Source organism: Sarcophilus harrisii, chromosome 1 (genome assembly GCF_902635505.1).
Source record: "Sarcophilus harrisii chromosome 1, mSarHar1.11, whole genome shotgun sequence".
Classification (NCBI taxonomy): Eukaryota; Metazoa; Chordata; class Mammalia; order Dasyuromorphia; family Dasyuridae; genus Sarcophilus; species Sarcophilus harrisii.
The window spans coordinates 342,642,280-342,665,193 of NC_045426.1; the positions used below are offsets into that span (position 1 = coordinate 342,642,280).

General features: G+C 40.0%; 1 protein-coding gene across 1 annotated transcript; it reads right to left on the reverse strand.

Moving 5' to 3' along the window:
• Window positions 1-311: 311 nt before the first annotated feature.
• C1QTNF8 (C1q and TNF related 8) lies at window positions 312-21,423 on the reverse strand. Its single transcript, XM_003763110.3, has 3 exons — window positions 21,010-21,423; window positions 7,257-7,475; window positions 312-2,404 (listed from the first exon to the last, which is right to left on the reverse strand). Exons 2-3 carry the CDS (start codon window positions 7,465-7,467, stop codon window positions 1,857-1,859), a joined length of 759 nt encoding a protein of 252 aa, XP_003763158.2. The 5' UTR covers window positions 7,468-7,475; window positions 21,010-21,423; the 3' UTR covers window positions 312-1,856.
• Window positions 21,424-22,914: the final 1,491 nt, after the last annotated feature.

The following is a 22,914-nucleotide window of genomic DNA, read 5'->3' on the forward strand; positions in this document are numbered from 1 at the left end:
ACTTTGTACCCTTGGGCAAATCACAACATTCTCAGTTTCCTTCATTTATAAAATGGAGACAGTAGTATAATGAACTGGGTCTAGAATAGGGAAGCTCTGAGTTCAAATTCGGCCTCAGAAATTTATTAAGCATATTGTAATGCTGGAGAAAATGAGGCAAGACAGATAGTAGGGTTTTTAATATTTTAATGTGAAGAATTTGGACTAGCGAAGCCATATTAGCCATAGCCAGCTGGCTGGATTGAACTCTTGTCTCAAAGCATCCAACAACCAGTAAGTAATTCCAGAGACTTTAATAGGGCTCCAGCTATCAGGGAAACAAAGGCAAGGGGCAGGGTGAATGGAAATTCCAGGAAAGACTTTTTAATTCTGACAGGTTGGGGGTCAAGAAAATGGTCGAGCAAGAGAGAAGTCTGAGACCAGAAAGATAGAGAGTGCCATTTAGGTATTTGAAATAAGCCATCTGGAGTTTTATGATTCTTTGGAATATGAGAGTGACCAGAGCTTCAGAGGCCCTAATTCTCTTAGTCCTAATGGCCAGGAAGGGGGATGGCCACCAGGAAAACTGAGGCAAGGAGACTGAGGCATTATACTATGACTCTGGGCAAATCACTTAACCTCTCTCTGCCCTGGTTTTCTACTTGTAAATGTGAGTAATAATCACACTTGCCTTCCAGGGGTACAGTGGGAATCAAATGAAACAATAATTGTAAAGCACTTAGCACAATGCCTGGCACATAGCAGGATTGAATGGACAATTGAAATGCCATGAGTAAGGTGCTTTGCAAATGTTTTATATGCTTCCTATTATTAGTAGTAGTATAAAGCAAAGTGTATGTAGAATATTGGGCTAGTTGTATTATTGCATCAATAGAGACTGAAAGAATCTAAGATACATGTAGTCTAGAGGGAGAAAATCAGGGACTATCCTGGAGAGATCCACATCCTTTCCTAATGAGTCCATTACATCAATTCCCAATGACCAACACAAAGATATTTTAAACACTTACTTTATTATAATCCTTAAGTGATTACACAGTAAGAGAACAGCAGAGAATAAAAGTCACCATTCAGTAGAGGAAGGCACTGAGAAATGGAGTAGGTGACCTGTGATGAAGAAGCTGACAGTCTAGTCAAGGAGGACAAGACTCCTAGGCATGAAGAGTTAAGTTTCAATTAGGCCATTGTTGCAAATGTGATGCTGATCCTAATAAGATCTTCAAGTGAATGAACTCCTTGAAAATGATGTTTTCCATATGTTTGTGTATATATGTATATGGAGAGAGAGACAGACAGACAGACAGATGGACAAATTGAATGAACTATCTGTGTAGGAGTTTTGAAAAAAGCAATTTTCTGAGAATTGTAGACCTTGATCCATATAGTACAAAGTAAAAGGTAAAGGTGGATAGTCATCTGCTAAACTGTGTCTATGTAGACAACTCAAGTCATTTAGTACCAAAATGCATCCAATTTCACTCCAATTAATTTTGTCCAGGAAGGGGACAATAAAGCACCTCACACCATACCTTTAATAAAAGTTGCCTGGCTCACTTAATCTGTGAGGTAGGAATCTATCTCAGTCTCATGTCTACAACATGAGAAGTGCCATCCATTCCATCCCCCCACCCCCAACCTGCTACCTGATTAGATAATGTCCCTGGATGTGGGATGGATGTTGCATTTGTCTTTTCTGTCTCTACAGGCTTTAGATTTTTAGATAATTTTCCTTGACATGGGATGGGTGGTCCACTTGGCTCAGCTATTCCCCAGACAATGTCTCACCACAGCCTGCATTTGGTACTTGGTCCATGTATTCCTGACTTTGGGTCTCAGGGGAGTTGGAAAGCAGGAAGTTAGTCTTCAGCAGGTTTAATCAAGTGGCCGTTGAAGGTGATGTAGATGTCAGACTCCTCACTGTAGATAGCATTCTCTCGTTCTCGCTTGAACATCCGTACCCAGACCTCATCTCCCTCCTCCAGGTCTAGCATGAGGCTCTGGCTCTGCATGATGCTTCGGTCACTGGGCTGGGTGTACAGAATAGCTGCTTCCTGGTCATTCCTCATCAGGTGCAGGTAAGTCTCCTTGAAGTTCCACGTGTGCACGTTCAGGTTGAAGAAGTAGATGCCAGCCACATAACAGGAAAACCGACCTGTGAACATGTTAAAATGCTTGTAGAGATTCACAAATTCTGTGTCAAATGTGACATCTTGAAAGTAGTCAGAGCTGTGAAGGACCTTTTTCCGTCCCACTGAGAAGGCTTCGTAGACATGTTTGCAGGAATTTCCTGGCAGGCCTATTTGTCCCTTCTGGCCTTTCCGTCCTCGGTACCCTCGCTGGCCTGGTATTCCTTCCTTCCCACTCACTCCAGATTGTCCTTTTTCTCCCGATTCACCTTTCTCGCCTGCAATCCAAATAAAACATAGATGTTAGAGCTAAATGGTACCTTAGAGATTAGTCAGTCCAACCCTTTTATTTTATTTTTGTTTTCACTTAAAATTTTTACTAGTTTTCAATGTTTACTTTTATAATTTTATAATATTTTGATTTCCATTTTTTCCTCCCTCCTTGCCTCCCTGCCATTCCCCAAGACAGCAATCAATCTGATATAGGTTACAAATGTACAATCACACTAAACATATTTCCAAATTAGTTATGTTGTAAAAGAAGAATTAAAACAAAAGAGAAAAACCAAGAGAAAGAAAAAAAAAGTGAAAATGTTATGCCAAAGTTCCCTTTTAATGGGGTGACCAGTTCCTCCAATTGTCCTATTTCGTAATTCTGCCTTAGGTTATGACTGCCCCCTCTTAAGGGTTGAGATAAAGGTTTTATAGACATTCCTTAATGTTATTAGAATATCAGTAACCTCCTTTTATGAGGTTATCCCCACCTAGGTCTCTCCATTCTGTCATTGTTCTTGTTATTCCATAAAAGGCTCTCTGCCCCAATACTCGGGGCTAGACTCTTTGAGCTGATAGTCTCGTCTAGCCCTGGGATCAACTGGTCTCAGTATTTCTCTCCATTTAATAAATTATTGAATTGGTCTCTAATCTCTGTCTTGCTCAGTTTCTTCAGCATTACATTTGCAGGCCCCAGTGAGATAATTAGAAAATGAGCAGGATTAGAGATGAGACTTTCGGGTCTCTGCCTTGGGCAGGGTGGCTGCAAATCTGAATTCTTGGCCCGGAGAGGTCGGACCCTCCTGGATTTCTTTCCAGAGCCTCTGGGAAAGAGAGCAGTTTCCAGCTACATAGCTTGATGGTAGACAACCCCATTTCGGCCACAGGAGAGTAAGTTTGTCTGGGTACCTTTTGGGGTACCATCTGGTTATGTCTTAAGACTTGTTTTGTATGTTTGGTTTGGTTGATTAGTAAATAACTGGACTAACCGGACACGGTTGCACAGTTATATGGTTGTCACTTTTGGGGTACCCTTGGGGTACCGGTTGGTTTGGTTGATTAGTGAATAACCGGACGCAGTTGTCACTTGGGGTGCCCTTTTGGGGGGTGCTATTTGCTTGGTTGATGAGTGGCCTACTGGACGCGGGGGTTGTTACTGGAGTGTGATCTAGACACTCTGACACCTCAAAACTCTTTTCCTGGAGCAGATACTTTGCTTGAGGAAGCTCTTTCTGTCTAACTCTTTTCCAGAGACAAAGGCCCGTCCTTTGCATCTCAATGCATTTCTAAGAGAGGTCCTCCCACTTCTTCCATTGAATGGGAAGTATATACATTTGAAAATGGGACTCGGTTTGGTTTTCCTGCTTGGGTCATCCTGTGTTAGTTAGAGTAATGCCGACCCCTCTGGCTTTTGCATGCTCAGAGGGCTATCTACAAAGACTGGGGGTTTTAAAAATGCCATTTGGTTTGGCTTTAATGTTAGTGTCCTACTGAATGTTGTAATTGTGCAGTCTAAGTGTGATCAGCGTTCTGTATTCTTGTATGTTATTAGACAATCTAGTTGTGCTCTGTGTTTTATGTGATTTTTGTGAAATTGTTTATAATTTGTTTGTCTGTTTTGGTAACTTAAGAGCTCTGTTAAATTTAAGAATAATGATCAAATTTGGGAATTGGTTATTTCAATACTGAACTCCAGCTGGTGAAAACATTTGATTAGGAATTTAAAAGATGATTCTAAATTTGGGAAATAAATTGGTTATCCTTAAGTATAAGATCTTAAAGGAACAATAGCTTGTTAAAGAAGTTCTGTTAACTTGCCTGAAAGAGATCGATCATGTGCCTCTAATTTTACCTAAAGTATGTAACAAGGACTTTTCTGAAAGTTTCAAATATGGCCAAGTTTGGAACTTAGGAGAAGTCCATTGGGAATAATGGCCACATGGGGCCAGAAGGAGAGAAACTATGTTGTTTTATTATTTGAAATGAGATAGAAATGGATTATATGCTTTAAATCCAGCTCTGCTGGACATGTAGGTTTTATGGGATTCCCCTACCCACCCACTGATTTCTGCTACTTTAAATGTTGGGTGGGGAAGGGATCTTTTGTAAAGATTTAAACCCCCCCCCCCCCCCCCCCCCCCCCCCCACTGCTGCTACTTCAGCTATAGGAGCCATTTAGTTAGCCTGGAGTGAAATTTAGTTTGACTTTGCTCCCCACCCTTCCAATCTGGTCATCGGTAATCATTATATCCTAAATACTTGAGCAAATAAGTATTTGGTCTGGTCATCTATTGGTTACTAGATATTGTGTCTGGATATTCAAGTTTTTTTTAAAGGTTTTTAACTAATGAGAAGCCACATCTTGTAGCAGTCCTTGTGGACCGGTCTTTCTATCTCAGACTATTCTAACTTTTCTTTGTTAGATTTGTTTTTATTTCTAGATTTGGTCAAATTGCAGATATTTTGACTTGCTTCTGGGACCTAGATCAAACCTTTGTTTGTCAGCTCGCCACACTACAGACCCATCCCCCTCGCAGACTGAGCATTGTCCCTGTTCAGTTTGAAGAAGCAATTGACAGCCATCACCCACTTTTCCTGATGTAATTCGGACTGATATGGGGGAGTGGGAAAGTGGTCGACTTGTTAGAATTTTCACTCTATTATTGTGCTGTGTTTAAGACTTGGAATGGAAATTGTTAAACTTGTATAACTATTGCTGTTATGTTTGATCTGTTATGTATATGCATATGTGTATGATTTATATGTGGGATGGTCATTTGATAATTCCTTTCCAAAAGAAAAAAAAAAAAGGAGGAGAAGAAATAGGAAATTGGGAAAACTGGTATCTTGCTAGTTCAGATTTAATTGGAAGTCCTTTACTTACTCCTTGCTTAAATTTATTAGATTACGATTTGCTGGTTGTGCTTTAACTTAGAAATCCCTTATTCTGTTGGAATTGCCCTGGTAGACTCAGTTTTGGGGGATTATTTTTTAGAAACAACCAGAAATTGGATACCTGTCTTGGAACTGGCAGTCTCTCTGAGCTGTTTCTCTACTCCTGTTACCCAAGGTCCTTAATTAGTATTTCAGCGTACTTAAAAGGACCTTGTTGATATCAAGACCTCTAAAAGTTTGGGATTGCCTGCCTTGGTCTAACTGTGCATAATTGGCTCAGAAATCTGTATTCTAGTGGCAGCCCTGTTTGTTCCTCTGGGCAGGACAGGTGGAGCCGCTCCAAGCCTCACCCTTCTCTCCTGGAGCCAGCCCTCTGAATGGGCAACTGCCTTGAGCCTTCTGCTCTCCGTAAAGCAGAAGCCGAGTCATGCACAAATGACCACAGCTGTCCATATGCTCCCCAACTGCAGAGGATCTGACAATTAATTGTCAGAAATAATTGAAATAAGGAACTTTGTGTATTGCTGATTAATTCTGGGGTTATCAGGGAGAGACTTGACCTTGCCATAAGTCCTTGCATTGGTCTAGCTTTATTTTGATTTTGATTTACTTCACATAGGGTTGTTCAAATTATAGTGCTAAGGCCTTCTAGAGGAAGGTAATTCAAAGATTTGAATAGTTCCAAGAGAAAAAGGGGGACGGAATGTTATGCCAAAGTTCCCTTTTAATGGGGTAATCAGTTCCTCCAATTGTCCTATTTCGTAATTCTGCCTTAGGTTATGACCGTCCCCTCTTAATGGTTGAGATAAAGGTTTTATAGACATTCCTTAATGTCATTAGAATATCAGTAACCTCTTTCTATGAGGTTATCCCCACCTAGGTCTCCCTCCATTATGTTATTGTTCTTGTTATTCCATAAAAGGCTCCCTGCCCCAATACTCAGGGCTAGACTCTTTGAGATGATAGTCTTGTCTAGCCCTGGGATCAACTGGTCTCAGTATTTCTCTCCATTTAATAAATTATTGAATTGGTCGCTAATCTCTGTCTTGCTCAGTTTCTTCGGCATTACAAAAATAGTATGCTTCCATTTGCATTCAGACTCCATAGTTCTGGATGTGGATAGCACTTTCCATTATGAGTCTTTTGAACCCTTTTCTTTTACTATTAGGGAAGTGGAGGCTTAGAAAGATTAAATGACCTGTTCTATCCCCAAAAGATAGAAAATGACAAATTCAGGACTGTTTCCACTCTCCCTCATTTTTATAGTAGAAAAAGTAAATTAAGAAAGGAAAAGGTACTAGGTTTTGATGTCACCATGAACTATGATAAAGACTAGATAAGAAGCTCTGTCTCCTTTCTCTCTCAATTTAATTTTTTCCCCACCCTTTATGCCTTCCTTACTCTTCCTCAACCCTTCCTTTCTTTTCTAGAGCCTTCTATTAGGAAAGATCTGCAACAATGCCTACGAACCTATGCTTCTACAATTGGAGAACTTTGCTTACCCAATAGTATTTAATGAAAATGATCATCATAAAAGAACATATTCTATAGTACTTTGAGGCTTACAAAGAGCTTTTCTCATAACCATATAAAATAGATAGTACAATTATCATTATTCCTATTTAAGGTAAGGAAACCGAGGCAGCTAGAAATTAAGTGACTTAAGGTCACACACATAGTATATCATAGAGCCAAGGTTTCAACTCAGGTCTCCTGATACACAGTCTGAACTAGCAATATTTCCATTACACCAAACTGGATTTTTGAGGCAAGTCACATTATTAAAAATATTAAAAAATATTTTCTTTAAGAATAAAAAAAATCAATCAAAAGATCACTCTATAAGTTTATTTGATCTCAGTAATGGAAAAGTTGAATTCTGGGGGTTAATCCAGATTCTGCCTTCCTACTGTGTGAGGTCTTTGGACTCCCCATTTTGGGGATGTAGTAGCACAAACTAACCTTTAAGAATGGTGATGTCAATTGTGGGTTGCAGCCGGGGCATCACCCATGAGGGATAGTTACTCATCCTACTGGAAGTGGCAGCAGCTGGAGTTCCTGTGGGGCTGCAGCATCGGACACACTTCTGGACACTCTGTTTGGATTGGCCCAGGTCTGGCCAGGTCGCAGCATGTATCACCAAAAACAACAGCATAAAGAGGAAGAACCCCATCTCAGTTCCTGAAATGGAAGCATGAGTATCACCAAATTAGGCAACAAATTTGGTGTGCCCCAAACATTCTCTCACAAGCTGGTTTGACCCTCAGTAGCCTCAGATAGAGTATTGTGTATGGGATCATTCACTAATCTGTTTTTTTTAGGTCTATACTAACTCTGTGGGGAGTGCCAAATACAGTCCTTGTCTTTAAGGTGATTAATTTTCTGAAGAAACACAGGCAAAGAATACCATTTGACAGGAAGAGACTTTTAGCAAATATCCATCAGACAGTCCCTTTTCTGATGAGGATTCTTGTATGAAGATGTTGAGGTTAGACTAATGGTTCTCACACTGGGGTCCAGAGAATTCTGTGAGTCTCTGAAACTTTCAGAAGGTCTACAAATTCAAAATTAGTTTTTATTTCTTTTTCCTTTTTTTTAATGCTGAGTCAGTTGGGTTACGTGACTTGTGCAGGGCCATATGGCTAGGAACTATTAAGTGTTTGAGGCTGGATTTGAACTCAGGTCCCCCTGACTTTAGGGCCAATTCTCTATCTACTGAGCCATCTAGCTGCTGCTGATTTTAATTCTAATATTTCTAAAAAAAACCCAAAACCTCTTTGGATGAATCCTCCATAATTTTTAGTAGTAAAAAGATACTGAATTTGAGAACTACTATGTTCAACCAAATGATTCCCCATGCCTTTCTCAATTCTGAGATTCTGTGATTCACATTGCAAGATCTATCTAAGCAAATACAAAAGAGTATTACACACTTGCCCTATCTAACTTCAATTTCCACACAAGTGAAGCAAAGGGACTGTATAAGATGATTAATAAGGTAATTTCCAGCTGACCTTGATTGTGGTAAATACTATGAGAGATCAGAAGAGGGAGAGATGAGCTTACCCATATTTTCCCCTTCCCTTTCATTCTTAAGATAATAAATATCAGAGATCATATAAATCTCATTCTAAATGGGGATACTGAGGGCAAGGAAGATATAGTGGCTTTTCTGCAGTCACTCTGGTAGTCTTTCAAGCTTCTACTCTGGCCCAGTTCCTAATTATCTCTTGTATGAGATGAATGTGAATTATTAAGCTATCATTATTATAAGTTATCACTTATAGTGGTCATGGAAATTAAATGAACTAGATCTACAAGTAGAGAAAGGCAGCCTAGTATAGTGATTAGAGAGCCAACCTTATTGGGTTATTAGGTTATTAGGAAGAACTGGCTTCAAGTTTTTCCTCTAACAGATGTTGACTAAGTTACAACTTCTTAATACCCAGGCAATCAGGAACCATATTTCTGCCCCCCTTCTTGCCACTCTTAACCTCAACAAAATTACTACAGAGTTTGGAGTGAAATTATGGAGGGCCTTGAATGCCAGCCTAAGGATTATATTTTATCCTGCAGTTAATAAGCAGCTGCCAAAAGTCTTTGGAATTCCTTTTTCCTCTATAACTAATCTGATTCTTATCTATCCTTCATAATAATGTTAGTGTGTAGTCTTTTCCATGAAACCTTTCATGTCAAAATCCCACAAAGAACTTTCATTCCCAATCAACTACTCTGGTCTGTGCTATTCCACTGAACTGAGCAAGCATTATCTAGTCTTTCCAGTTGCTCTTAACTTGTGTACATGAATTCACTGAGTCTCTACTGAATACTATAGAAATTGAATTGTTTTATTCACCTCCTATGGAACACAGTGCATTGAGCCCAGAAGATACTATCTTTGGAGTTGGATTCTGCTTTTAAGGCACTCCTTGAAAGGAATTTAATTTAAAATTTATATTTTTACAGCATTTCCTGGGGGCATTAGGAATTGAATCCAGGTATTCTTGACTCTATCATAGAAGATTCTATCACAACACTAGACTTCTAGTTGATAGGTGTTCAATGAGTGTTGACTGAATTGCAGAAATCATGGATCACACTGGAGGGCAGAAATCAATTGTTAGAGAGTCCATGGAATTTAGATAAGGGAGTTGGAATGTAAGAGATGATCTGGAATCACTTGTAGATTTAGGAGATGACCAAGTCCTAAACAGATCTATTGCTTCTCTTATCAAATCTTAGTTCTACTGTTTTCACTCCTTAGGGTGGCCCAAGACCAAACCAGCATGGTGTGTGGGAATTATGGCAATAAACTTCTTCCTATTCCTTGCATAACTGACTCCAGTATCCTAAAAGGTTTGACACACCAGTCTACTGGATATCTGAAGAACAATGAATAGTTTTTATTCTAAAGATCCTGTCCTTCCTTCCTTCCTTCCTTCCTTCCTTCCTTCCTTCCTTCCTTCCTTCCTTCCTTCCTTCCTTCCTTCCTTCCTTCCTTCTTTCTTTTCTTCCTTCCTTCCTTTCTTCCTTCCTTCCTTCCTCCCTCTTTCCCTCACCCCCTTTTTTCCCTCCCTTCCTTCCTTTCTCCCTCTCTCTTTGCTTGCAGAGCAAAGCTTGTGTGTAAATCAGATACAGTGACAAGTTCCAAAAATCTTATAAAAAATTAAGAGGATAAAACAATCACTTTTTTAGATAGCATCTCTAGTTTCTGGGAGACTATTATTTTCAAAGAGTTTTTTTCCCAATCCTCACTACCCCATGTTCACTTCTAATAAATGATTAGAAGAAACATATTTTTTATGTGTTTATTACATAGTTCTCCTTGGGGGTTCCTTTGTCTTGCCTTGGGAGCTCAGAAGAAACATTATTGAATGTTCAACATGAGGGATTGATATAACCCCTAGTTCTGGGAATGAAATGAGGGTTTCTCTTGGATTGGGTCACTCTCTTGGGTGCCTTTAAGAGATTAATTCTTTATACCATGTGGCTCAGCTGTCAGCAATGGAAATGTAGTTTCTTCAGTCGGAATTCATTTGTTTCAATGTGATTTATGATTACTGTTTATAACAACAATAATAAAGATGATGATGATAACAGTCCCTTATACTTGAACTGCTAAAATGCGATCATTCATTTGAGACTTGTCAGATTATAAAACAAGTGTTAGTTTTTAGCACCATTTTATAAATAAATAATCTTAGGTTTAAAGAAGGAAGTTAATTGCCCATGGTTAGGTGGTTAGCAAGTATCAGATCCACAACTAGAGCCATCATTAACAATTTTAGCACCTGGGGTAAGCACTAGATGTGTTTGGGAATAATAGACTAGACTAAACTGGTGTGATCTCCCGGGAGGAAGAAAGCATGAAAAATGCTATTTTGGGACTTTCATGATACTGAAGTATTCCTGCCTCCAGAGTAGGTAGGAGGAGCCCAGGGGTTCAGGAAGACCCACAGAGAGGAAGAAATGTGCTTCTTGACAGCAGTTGGTACCCTTTAAGTTTTTTACTCTAGAGTAAAACTTTGGTTTTTCTACTCTGGTTACAGAATCTTGTCAGAAATAAGCCTACAGAATAACATATTCATAGAAGGTCAGAACTGGAAAAAATAATTCTCTATCCAATCTGGGGCCATCACTTAGGAAAATGAGGTAAGGCCCTCACTTAGGGGATTGTGTGTCAGTGTCTAAGGTCAAACAGTAAATAAAACTAGATCTTTTCCCATTCCTACTAGATTATTTCTCTGAAAAAATAATAATTCACACATTTCAAGGTCTTTATAATTTGGTAGGACTTTCCACATTCTTATCTAATTAGTGAGCTAATTAGAGGGATTTGGAGTCAAAGGACTGGAGCTCTGCTATTAACATCTGTGTCCACTTTATGAAATCACTTAAGCCATCATGATGGAGCTTGGTTTCTCACCTGCAAAATAAAAGGATTGGACTAGATCAGGACTTCTTAAATGTTTTCCACTCACAACTCCTTTTTCACTCGACTAATTTTTATGCAACCTTGAGGACACCAGCATATAAAATAAATATACAAATCAATTATTCACTGATAAGAAATCATAATTTCACAACCCTTACATTTATTCATTCATTCATATGAGACCCCACATGGAGTCCCAGACCAGAGTTTAAGAAGCTTTGGACTAGATGACCTTTCCAATTCTTGTTGCTCTATGGCTGTGATCCAGAAGGATCATAGAAGATTGACTGGGCTAATGATCTTACTTTAGGGAATTGATAATTATCTTTGGTTACCCAATACAGAATGTGGAAGGCTCACTGATGTCCCTCACTACTAGTAGAAACTCAAGAGTGGAGTCCTTGTCTTACCCACTGTGGCTGTTCTAGCCACTACCTAATGGTTAGGGGTCCTCAAACTTTTTAAATAGGGGGCCAGTTCACTGTCCCTCAGACTGTTGGAGGGCCGGACCCGGACTACAGTAAAAACAAAAACTTTGTTTAAATAAAGAAACTTCATAGCCCTGGGTGAGGGGGATAATTGTCCTCAGCCACTGCATCTGGCCCGTGGGCCATAGTTTGAGAACCCCTGATTTATATGTGTGCTAGGATGGGAGGATGGATGGGGAGAAAGCAAGCCTACAGGTTGTGAATCTATTTTTGATCAACATTTGAGCTTCAGGCATCATCCAAGAAACCAGTGCTATCTTTGCACAGCCCCAAATATAATGCAAATTTGGCAGTCATAGAAACAGATTTGCTTGTAGTATAGACCTCAAGGTTACTATGTCCAAGACAGCTCTATGTGTTTGGTATTCTTTCTCAGTAGCAAATTCTGTACTATCTTCAAGGCTGGGACTGGGATAGTTGTCTGGAGACCTGGGGGAAGCCCTCCCCTGTCTGGCTACTCTTTCTAAAGGAAGAGCAGAAATAGCTGTAGCCTGAAACTCTGGATACGCTGTTCTAAGGCCCAGTCTCCTGAGGCTCTGCCCAGTCCAGCCCTTGGTCAAATATTTTTCTGTCTTAGGAGCACCACTTGACTTTGGCTGGGTCAGACAAGGGCACAATTCATTCCTGCTCAGGAAAAGATCCACACCGGAGATTTAAAACTCATCAATCTGTCTACTCCAGCTGAGCCAGACCTTCTAAATGGGGGCGGGGGGAGGGGAATATCCTTAACACTTCCCTGACCAATTCAGGGGAAAGTAAGGATGACCTTTGACGAGCCAATTAAAGCTCTATTAACATCATAGCATACCGGATCTGGATGAGCCCTCTGAGTTACTTTAATCTAATTCACCAATTTTAAAGATAGAGAAATCTTACTTGAAGTTCTCCCATTTGTTTGATTCTGGATAGCAAATTCCTCCCCCTCCTTTTTTTTTTTTAGTATCCACCTCACTCCCCATAGATTGATTTGCCTGTTGATGATCCATTCTCTTCTTCACCCTATTTCCTATGGGCTTTTCATTAAGGTTTCAAACCTTGCCTCTACTATTCATTAATTATGTGACCATGGAGAAATTACAGTTCAGAGAAAAAATGCTGGCTTGTAGTAGTAGTCTAGCTAATCACAAACTCAGAGTTGAACTCATACATTGACAGAATAGGGCGTTACCTTCAGTTTAAAAGGCATCACTGACCAATTTTCCTATCTTATAATAATTTTGAATATTGTCATGGTGCCTGAAATTTCACTATTAAAGATTCATTTCTATAACAGAAGGTACTGGGTCTCTAGGTAGTCAAAGTTAAAGGAAAGACACACACATATCAATCACCATTGCCTCAGTGTTTATTGATTTGTCAGAGAAGCCAGCTACCTAGCAGAGAGAAGGATTTACAAGGATATGGGCAAAGTTCTATTAACAGCTTGGCCATTTCAGCTAATTATATTTGAACAAGACAGAAAGCTATAAGTTTTTTTGTTTGTTTGTTAAGTTCACTTGTTGCCACTTGGACACTTATCATTCCAAGAAAAAAACAGTGATAAAACACCCCTGATGAGAGGTCACCCAACACTTGTCTACAATAAGATCTTCACTGATGGGACTCTCAATACCTCTTGCCTCCATCTCCTCTACTATATAACCCATTCCATTTTGGCATAGCACTAATTGTCAACATGATTTCTCTTATGTGAATTGAACTCTATAAACTCTTCCCCCATTGTATCCTAGATTTATAACAAAAAGAAACTGATAGTTCTTCAAGTCCAACCCCTTTAATTTTTTTAAGATAAGGAAAGAGAGATCCAAAGATATTAAATAACTTCTCTAAGGTGATACAAGTAGACCTCTATATCAAGTCTGTTCACTCTAAATCAACATTGCTTCCAATGGATTCTACTCTCTTTGATGGGATGGAGAAGAGGAATTTTTATTAAGGCAGGAATGGGGGTTGGAGATAAGGGGTTATAGGGACAGATGGGAAAAGAATACAGAAATGAGACTCAAAGTGTTGGGGAAATAATGGTTCAAGGTTATAATGTTTTTGCTGGTTGTAATAGAAAACAGGAACTAAGAATCTGTGGCAGCTCTGGATAGTGGAGGTGGCATTCCTATTTAAAACACAACACCTAAGCAAACAAATTCTGGGAGGATAGTGAGAGCTCTTTGCACACTGGAAACAGCAGTAAATCTGTCCATTTACATCAGTCTATTCCTTAATGACTGCTCAGTAACAGTAGATTTGGTCATGGTGAGGGGATGGAGGAAATAAGAGGGAAAGAGATTGCTCTGAATTAAATCTCTCTCATCTACAATTCTTTCTGTACCTCAACATTTTTTCTTTCTTTTGAGATCAAGAAAAATATAGATGTATTTATATATAAACATATAAACACATATACATGTGTATGTAAGACAGAGGGAGACAAAGAGAAAGAGAAAAAAAGATAGAGACAGAGAGATGCATATCTGACTGACCAAAGGAGTTTTTCTTCTCTTCTCTTTCCTTTTCCTTTCCTTTCTTTTCTTTCATTTTTTATTTTAGAGTGAGTCTACATTAGTTATTTTTTTCTTGTAGTATGAAGGGAGAGACCTCTAAGTGAACAGAGAGAAGAGAAGAATCACCTGGCAGTGTTTTTAGTTACAGAAGAAAAATTGGAGACCATTAGTTTCCTGAGAAGTGAAAACAACCCCAGAAGCTAAAAGCAAAAGCAACTATTCAGCAGGATACAGTTCAATTAAAGTGATGATTTCTACCACTGACTCTGGTACTTACTGTCTTCTAGGATTACAGATTTGGAACTAATCTTAAGGGACCTTTAAAGGTCACCTGGGGCCAGCTCCAGTCCTCTTGATCTATATCTGGCCCCTGGACCCTGATGGCTCTGGAGGAGAAAGTGACCTTGCACAGCCCTTCCTCACTAAAGTACAATTCATTTGCATGTCATGGCATCACCTCCCTGATGTCATGGTCCTCTACGAGAAAAGACAAAAAAACAACCTATGAATAGTAGTAGCTGCTACACTGGAAACTCGACTGGCTAGTTCCAATTGGGCAATGCAGGTCCTTTACTCCTCTCTCACTCCCGCCTTTTCTCTCTTCCTCCCTCTATCCTTCCCCTTCCTTCTTTCCCTCCCTCCCTCCTTCTCTCCCTCATTTTCTCCTCCCATTCCTTTCTCCCTTCCTTTATTTTTTCCTCCTTTCCTTATTCCCTTTATCCTCTCTCCTTTCCTTCCTTCCTTCCTTCCTCCCTTCCTTCCTTCCTTCCTTCCTTCCTTCCTTCCTATCTTCCTTCCTTCCTTCCTTCCTTCCTTCCTATCTTCCTTCCTTCCTTCCTTCTTTCCTTCCTTCCTTCCTTCCTATTTTCTTTCCTTTCTTCCTTCCTTCCTTCCTTCCTATCTTCCTTCCTTCCTTCCTATCTTCCTTCCTTCCTTCCTTCCTTTCTTCCTTCCTTCCTTCCTTCCTTTCTTCCTTCCTTCCTTCCTTCCTTCTTTCCTTCCTTCCTTCCTTCCTTCCTTTCTTCCTTCCTATCTTCCTTTCTTCCTTCCTTCTTTTCCTCCCTGTATCCTCTCCCTCTACCCACATAAGATTTAATTCTTTTCTCTGCTCTTCCCAAAAGATTGCAAAATTTGATCACTAAAGCTTCATAAAATATTTTGGGGTTTGGGGGCTCAATTTCCTTCTTAAGGACCATGCCTTAAAATCAGATTATTCTGGCTCTTATTGCATGGCCAACAATAGGTTCCAGCCCAAGCCTGGGATCTACTGGTTCCTGATGGCTCAGAGTGAGTATAAATAGTCATCGGTTTTATTTGGGTCAGAAATTCTGATGGTTTTTCCCTCTCATGTTTATTTTTTGACTAGATAAAAGATGCCTTTTTTGCCTCATTTCTTACCTAGCATTAATCCTTGAATGGGTATTGCCTTGGCCAAACTGAGACCTGGGAAAGACCGTAACTGAAAAAGGCCAAGGTCTCCCATTGCATTCAAGGCCATTTCCAGTGGTCCTGATCTATATCTTGCCAATGCACCCAGATAGCACTGGAAGAGAAAGTGAGGCAGGTGACTTTATACAACTCACCCTCATTCAAATCCAACTCACTTGCATATCAGGGCATCACCTTCCTAATGTCATGGTCTCCTTTGAGAATGAAGGACAAACAATAAAGATCATCTAATCCAACTTTCTTCCCTCCACCCCAATTTTACAGAAAAGGAACTGAGATTCCATGAAATTAAGTGCCCAGGATTCTGGAGGTAGTAAAGGGCAGAATCAGAGTTCATATCAAACTCTTCTCTTTCCTCTGACTCCAAAACTAGTGCTCTTTCTACTACATGGCTTGAGCAAACCCCTTCCCCTCTCTTAGCCTCTATTTTTTTATCTGCAAAATGAAAATATTGAACTGGATAATTACCAAGGTTTTTTTCCAGCTTGAAAATTTAATGATTTTCATTTCATCTCTATTCCTAGTACTTAGCACATCACCTAGGTTAGAACACACATTTTATAAATGTTGAATGAATAAATGCTATCTGCCCTATCTACCCCTTAGGATTATTGAATATTTTGAGCAGCAACAGAATTAATAGAAACCAGAATGTTTGTACATATCTAAAGAGCCTGTAGTAGTATGTTATTATCCTTCATCACATACTGCTTGCAGCCAGTCCGCTTGACCAGGATGTGGCTGGGAAGTTTGTTAGCCAGTCGAGCTGTGCTCCAGAATGCTTCCAGGGATAGGGCCAGTGAGGAAGGACAGGAAGTAATCCTTCATCCTGTTCAGAGACACAAAGGGTGTTTGCCATGCTTTGCCCCATGGCGCCACTGTGGGGGAACAGACTCCAGGACAGAGTTCAGAGCAGTTCTGCTTGGCTGGGCAGAGATAAAGCCACCTGTGTAATAATCTGAGTCATAGACTCATAGAATCTCAGTAATGGGTCCTTTAAAAGGATCCAGTCCAAGCAGCATCCAAGCAGGTAATCTTTTCTGCAGCATCTTATGACGAGTCGTAATCCAGTGTCATCTTGAAGACTTACAGTAATGACTCTGAATTCCCTCCCTACTTTGGGTACTCAGTCTGCTTTTGGACAGTTTTCCATTTTAGGAACTCTTTCTTACATTTAATAAAAATTTTGTCACCCTGTAATTTCCATTTTGGGCAGCAAGATGGAACAGTGGAAAAAATGTTAGGCCTAGAGAGAAAAACTCAGTTTTCTGGGTTCAAATCTCACCCTAGATACCAACTAGCTATGTAACCCTGTTAAGTCACTTAACCCTATTTGTCTCAGTTTCCTTGATTGCAAAATGAGCTGAAGAAGGAAATAGCAAACCATTTCAGTATCTTTGCCAAGAAAATTCAAAATACATTCATAAAGAGTTGAACACAACTAAACAACAACAATTTCTTTTTGCTGCTCCTGATTTTCTCCTCTCAAGCTGACCAATGAATATAATCTATTTCCCTATTCTTCATGACAGCACTTTAGACATTTCAACATTGTCATAAGTCCCCAACTCATAATTCTCTTCATCTATTTTCAGCTATTTTTTCCCAAGAGATACTTGTCTTGTAAGCATTCTCAATTCCTTCATACAGTCCTCACATCCCATGGTTTCCAGTTTTCTCACCTTCTTTGTGCTGTTCTATAATTTGTCTTATACTTCAATACAGGGGAATAGCATCATCTAGAGAATCAAATGACTGGATTCCAGTCCTACTCCTGACAATGCCTACAGGGACTTGGACACATCATTCAACCTCAGAAAGACATACATACACACATAAAATATGTTCAAATATATTATATACATTATATGTGAATATATGTTATATGTTATGAAATATAGTATGTTTCTACATATTTATATTTATTCTTTTGATACTTATAAATACTTACATAAGTACTTTCTCCCTCATTAAAACACAAGCTCCTTGTCAAGTAGGAATTGCTTTATTCTTTTTACCTGTACAAAGCCTGGAATATAATAGATCTTAATAATAGCTACTTACTTAATAACTGATTGCTGCTAGGATAGATGGCCTCTTAGTCCCTTTTCATCTCTTGATATGTGATTTTATTATCCTTCTTGATTTTGGTGCCCAGAATTGTGTTTTAAATGTGGCCAGATCAGGGCAAAGGACTGTGGGATTGTCACATCTCAACAGTCCTATCCCTATTAAATGACCAGATTAGGTTCCTATGATTGAGGGTAGGAAGAAAAAAATATTTCCTTTATCATCCAGATCTTGAAAATCCTGAACATTCCTTTGCTCCATGAGAAGGATTAAATCCTCAGAACTGGAGGCCAAATCCAGATGGTCCACACAGAAACCCTTTCCCCTCAATCTGAGGGTCTTTGGGTCAGGGGTAAAGCCATCAGAAACAGCCTGGCTTCTGCCCACAAGTACTTCAGTCATTTAAGTGCCTTAAACTTTGAAATAAAGCACAAATTGTTTTGGGTATTGTATACATAATGTCACCTCTATGCACATCTTTGCAAAGTGATTTCAACAACATATTCTATCTAAAGTTCTACCATGGTGTAGAAAGACTCTTTTCAGATGCTAAGTAATATTTGGTCATGAAGTCTCCTCCACCTTTCAAATAGCAGATATTGGAAAGTGTTTTCCTTCAAGAACTCTTAATATTTGAATCAATCAGAAAATAGTATTGAGCAGGTTGCTTTATTCTCCAGAAAAACCCTGATCTAGCCCCACATGTGAAAGGAGAGAGTGGGTAGACCTTGCTTATCTCTGGCTCCTTCATCTGGGAGTTGTAGGGTCTGCAAAGGTGAGACATTGGATGAGGAACTAGCATCATGATAAGGGAGAATCCATGTTACTTTCTCATATCTTCAGAGTCGAGGACAAAGGTCCTTATTATTGTAAACAAAGTAGAAAGATATGAGGTGGATAATAAAACAGCGAAGTAGGTTCAGGATTGGTTAGTCATAAAATAATATCAGCTCGGAAGGCAGTGTGTAGTGGAGTATCTAAGGGACCTGTCCTTAACCCTATTCTGTTCAGTGTCAGTGACTTGGGTAAAGGAATAGATGTCATGTTTGTTAAATGTGAAGATGATGCAAATCTGGGTGAGGCAGCTAATATGCTAGATGATATAATTAACATTTTAAAAGATCTCATTAGACTACAATGATGAAACAGATCTAAAAAGATGAATTTCAGTAGCGATAAATGTAATTTCCTATATGTGGCTCAAAAATTAGCTGTATAAATACAGGAAGGGGAAGAAATGGCAAGAAAATAAAAAGATCTAGGGATTCTCCATTTTATTGTAAACTCATAATGAATCAACAGTTGGATAATGGTTATCAAAAAATCTTAGGCTATTTTAGGAGAATCATACAATGTCAGAGCCTGAAGGAATCAGCTAATCCAACTTCTTCCTATTATATTGTCTGCAGAGGTCAGAAAATTTGCCTAAGGTCAAAAAAGAAGTCAGTGACAGAGTGGACAGCTGAACCCAGGTTTTCTGATGTTGAGTTCATGTTTTGTTTTGTTTTTAAACTACATTATGCTGTCTCCAAACAGTTAGCTCAAAGTGAGATAAAATCTTGGGAGGTAGTAAGTTTCTCATCCTAAAAGTCTTCAGGCAAGTGATGAATGACTGTTTGTTGGGAATGTTGTAGAGGGAATCCATCCTTGTTCAAGCATAGGTAGGAATAAATGACCCAGAGGCAGCTGGTGGCTCAATGGAAAGAGCACTGGCCTTGAAATCAGGAAGACTTGAGTATACATCTAGCTTCAGACACTTTGTAGCTATGTGACTGGGCAAGTGACATATCCCCTGATTGCCTGATAAAATGGATCTAAATGGCCACTGAGGGCCCTTCCCTTTCTCAGATTTTATCCTGATCACATACTATTTCCTAATCTGTAGCCCACTTGTATATTTTCTGCCCCAAATGCTATCTAATTCTGTTGGTCACAGGGTCAAGAATCTTGGTGATTTAGGGCAAGGCATCCCTACTGTTCCATCACAATGTCAAGCTTTTATCCTCCTGCTCTGAGATTATCAAGAACATCCTGACATCAGGATGGTCATTTGTATGTGAATCACTAACGACAACCTATAATAAAAGAGCTTTCCATTGTCTTTCCTGTCTACCCTATAGGCAAAGAATGCTTCTGTATCTCTCCCGACAATATCTTGCCACACGCATACACACATTAGCATGTACTGACAGGCCAAGCAGTCCCTGCATGCCAGGAATCTCTCTGTCATGGCTTGGAAGGGCTTTTATGTGTTATGGATGGCCCATCCTCAAAGACTACCATTTCTCCAGTCACTTGCAAAAATGAGTCAGTCTCACCATGAGGACACTAGAGCCCCAGAGCTGCCAAGAAGACTAGAGCATCTGGGGTCAGAGTCCAGGCTCCCTCATTCTGCCTTGCAACAAAGTTGGGTGATTCATGGGTGATTCAAATGCTCTTTGGATCTGCTTGATTTTTGTTTGGTGTTGAGGCAGCCCAGAAAAAAAAAAAAAAAAAAGGAAAAAGCAACAGAAAAATAGCTATTTCCTCAAGCACTCCTACATACATTGCTGGAATTCTATGCTGGTATCTGATTTCATAGACTTAAGTGAGCTATTGTCTCTCTTGGCTTAACTCCTGGCATAGTGGGTCCATTGTTATGGCATCTCTCAAAGCAGAAAAGGAAATTTCTGGGGGCCAGAGGAGGACATATCCTTTCTCTGTCTCTATTTCTTCCGGTAGGTTTTCACATACCCACTTACCCATATCTGTAGGAACTTCCCCTTGATCAGTACCTATTCCTAGAGGAGCAAGGAACCCTCTCAGCCATAAGCATTTCCATCTGTACATCTCAGCCTAATTGTTTTAAACATACCTTTGCCCCTTTCCTGGAATATCATCTCAAATCACACTTGATTCGGGAGTCAGGATGGCAGAAATCTGAGCAACTCAGCCTTCTCAAAAACTGAGGCACTCAAGATTAGGCGATTGAGTTCCTCAGTCATTATACCCAAATGAAAGGTAATTACTGGCCCATCTTTACTTGTGTGAACCAGATATGACAAAAGAAATGCAGATGGAACTAGGTTATGAATGGGGAACAAAAAGTCGAGCTCAGCTGTAGAAAAAATGAATAATCCTTTTCTGGCTCCACCTTGGACCACGCTACAATATCTAGCCAAGGCCTGAACCCCTGGGCCCCGGTTTCAAATGAGCAAATGAACAAGATTTCGATCAGCTACTGCACACCTTGCATCCCACAGACTGATCCTGGTCAGTCCTTCCCATCCCTTTACCTTTCTCAGTGAGGACTCAGGCTTCTTGCTGCTGACCGTCCAGCTTCATAGTATGAAAGAGCTGTTGATTCCACCCTCTACTTCCTCCAGTGGCTTCTGCTGCTGATGCATTCCCTGGTGGTGTCCAAATGCAACATTTAAAATTGCTCCAACTTTTTCCTCAAACTCAGCATCCACGGGGGCAGATTACAAGCTTCCATGTGTGTTGGGTGTTAGTGGGAATTTAATTGCATTCCATCCAGCTCAGCCTGAGACTTGTTTGGAGTTCCGCCCCTTCTCCCTTGGGGTCCCCAAACCTTTACCAATATCTCTCCATCAAGGCCAGCTTCCCATTCAGAATGTTAAAAGGCTGAAACCTTCTGATCAAATACAAGAGACATATGGAAACAATTTGCTGGTTTAGGGCAATTTTGTGGTATTTGTGTCTTAGCTAGGAGCTTACTGAGGATTCCCAGATATTTACAAAGGGAAAAGGAGAAGGGGGGGCAGGTGGGTGGAGTCTGGCTTTGGCCTTAGACAGCTCTTGCCCTTCGGAAACCAGAATATCTTGCCAAAACCAGAGGCCTCTCAGTCTGATGAAAATTGTAATCCTTCTCTAGCCTGTCAGACTGAAACTACTGGCCCCAAATGGTCCAGAGGTAAGATACCTCTTAAACCAATGGTATCAAACTCAACTAGAAATGGGGGTTACTAACCCATACATAAGGATCCCCAAAAGCCCTATATGAATTTTATTTTAAAATGCAATATCTGTTTTTATTATATTTTTCTTTCTTCTGTAAAATATTTTCCAATTACATTTTAATCTGGTTCAGCTGCACTTGGAAGTGTTATGGCCTGAATGTGACCCTGTGGGCCACGTATCTGACACCTCTGACCTAGACAACTTCATCTGTCAGGATTAAGTGACATCTAAGTCAGGCATTGGAAATGCTGAAAAGTAAGTTGAAGAGGAAGAAAAGGGCGAAGGCAGTGAGAGGAAAGAAGGCTGAAGTGTAATATAAAAAGGATCAGTGTCAAGGTGCAGCGATTGTGGGCCAGACTAGAGCAGGACCCAGAGGCTAGACCTATGAGACAGGAAAAACCAGTGGAAAATATCATAGCCTTAATCGCTAAGGGATTACTCTGGACTGGGGAGTTTGGCAAATGAATTTTGATGGAGAACATGGGGAAAGACTAAGTGGGGTTACTACTGCCAATTACTGCATCAGATCACAATAGCAGACAGAAGGACATGGTTTCAGAGAATCCTGGCATTGTGCAATGTAGGCTCCAGTCCATGCAAGGAGAGTGGGGTGATTTTTATAGCAAGTAGCATGGGCAGGCAGGGGCCAAGGTGCATGCTCTGGCTCTGGAAATTGAGAAAAAATGTGAGGAATGAAGTATATGATGGCATATTTTTTTTAACAAAAGGCTCAAAACAATCAGATTTTTTAAGGGACCATCAGAACCTGAAATGGACAAAGGACTAGCCTCCCCTTCCCTCCTTCAGTCTTAGGTTAAAGGGCTTGGGACTCGCAGAGAAAAGTCTGCTCAGCTAGATTAAAGGAAGTGTTTTGCACTTCAAAGTGCCTGCTCACCATTGAGGGGTATCTGTTTGATAACCCTGACCTATAAACTATGTTAAACATCTGCCATTGTATCTTTTGTCCTGTAAAGTCCAGTCACTGTTTAATGTCAAATGTGCCAGCAAGGGTGAACAAGAATGCTTATAAGGCTGTCCCTACTTCAGTTGGACATGGAGCCATGCCAGAATCCTACTGGAGGTCTGTCCTGGCCATGCAGACCATCTAGGGCAATTACAAATAAAGTTATTTCTAAATTGTGAATTACTATGGCCGTCTTGATTTTATTGCCTGGGCTATTTCAAACCAAAGTAGGAGCTTACTTGCTAGAACAGGAGGA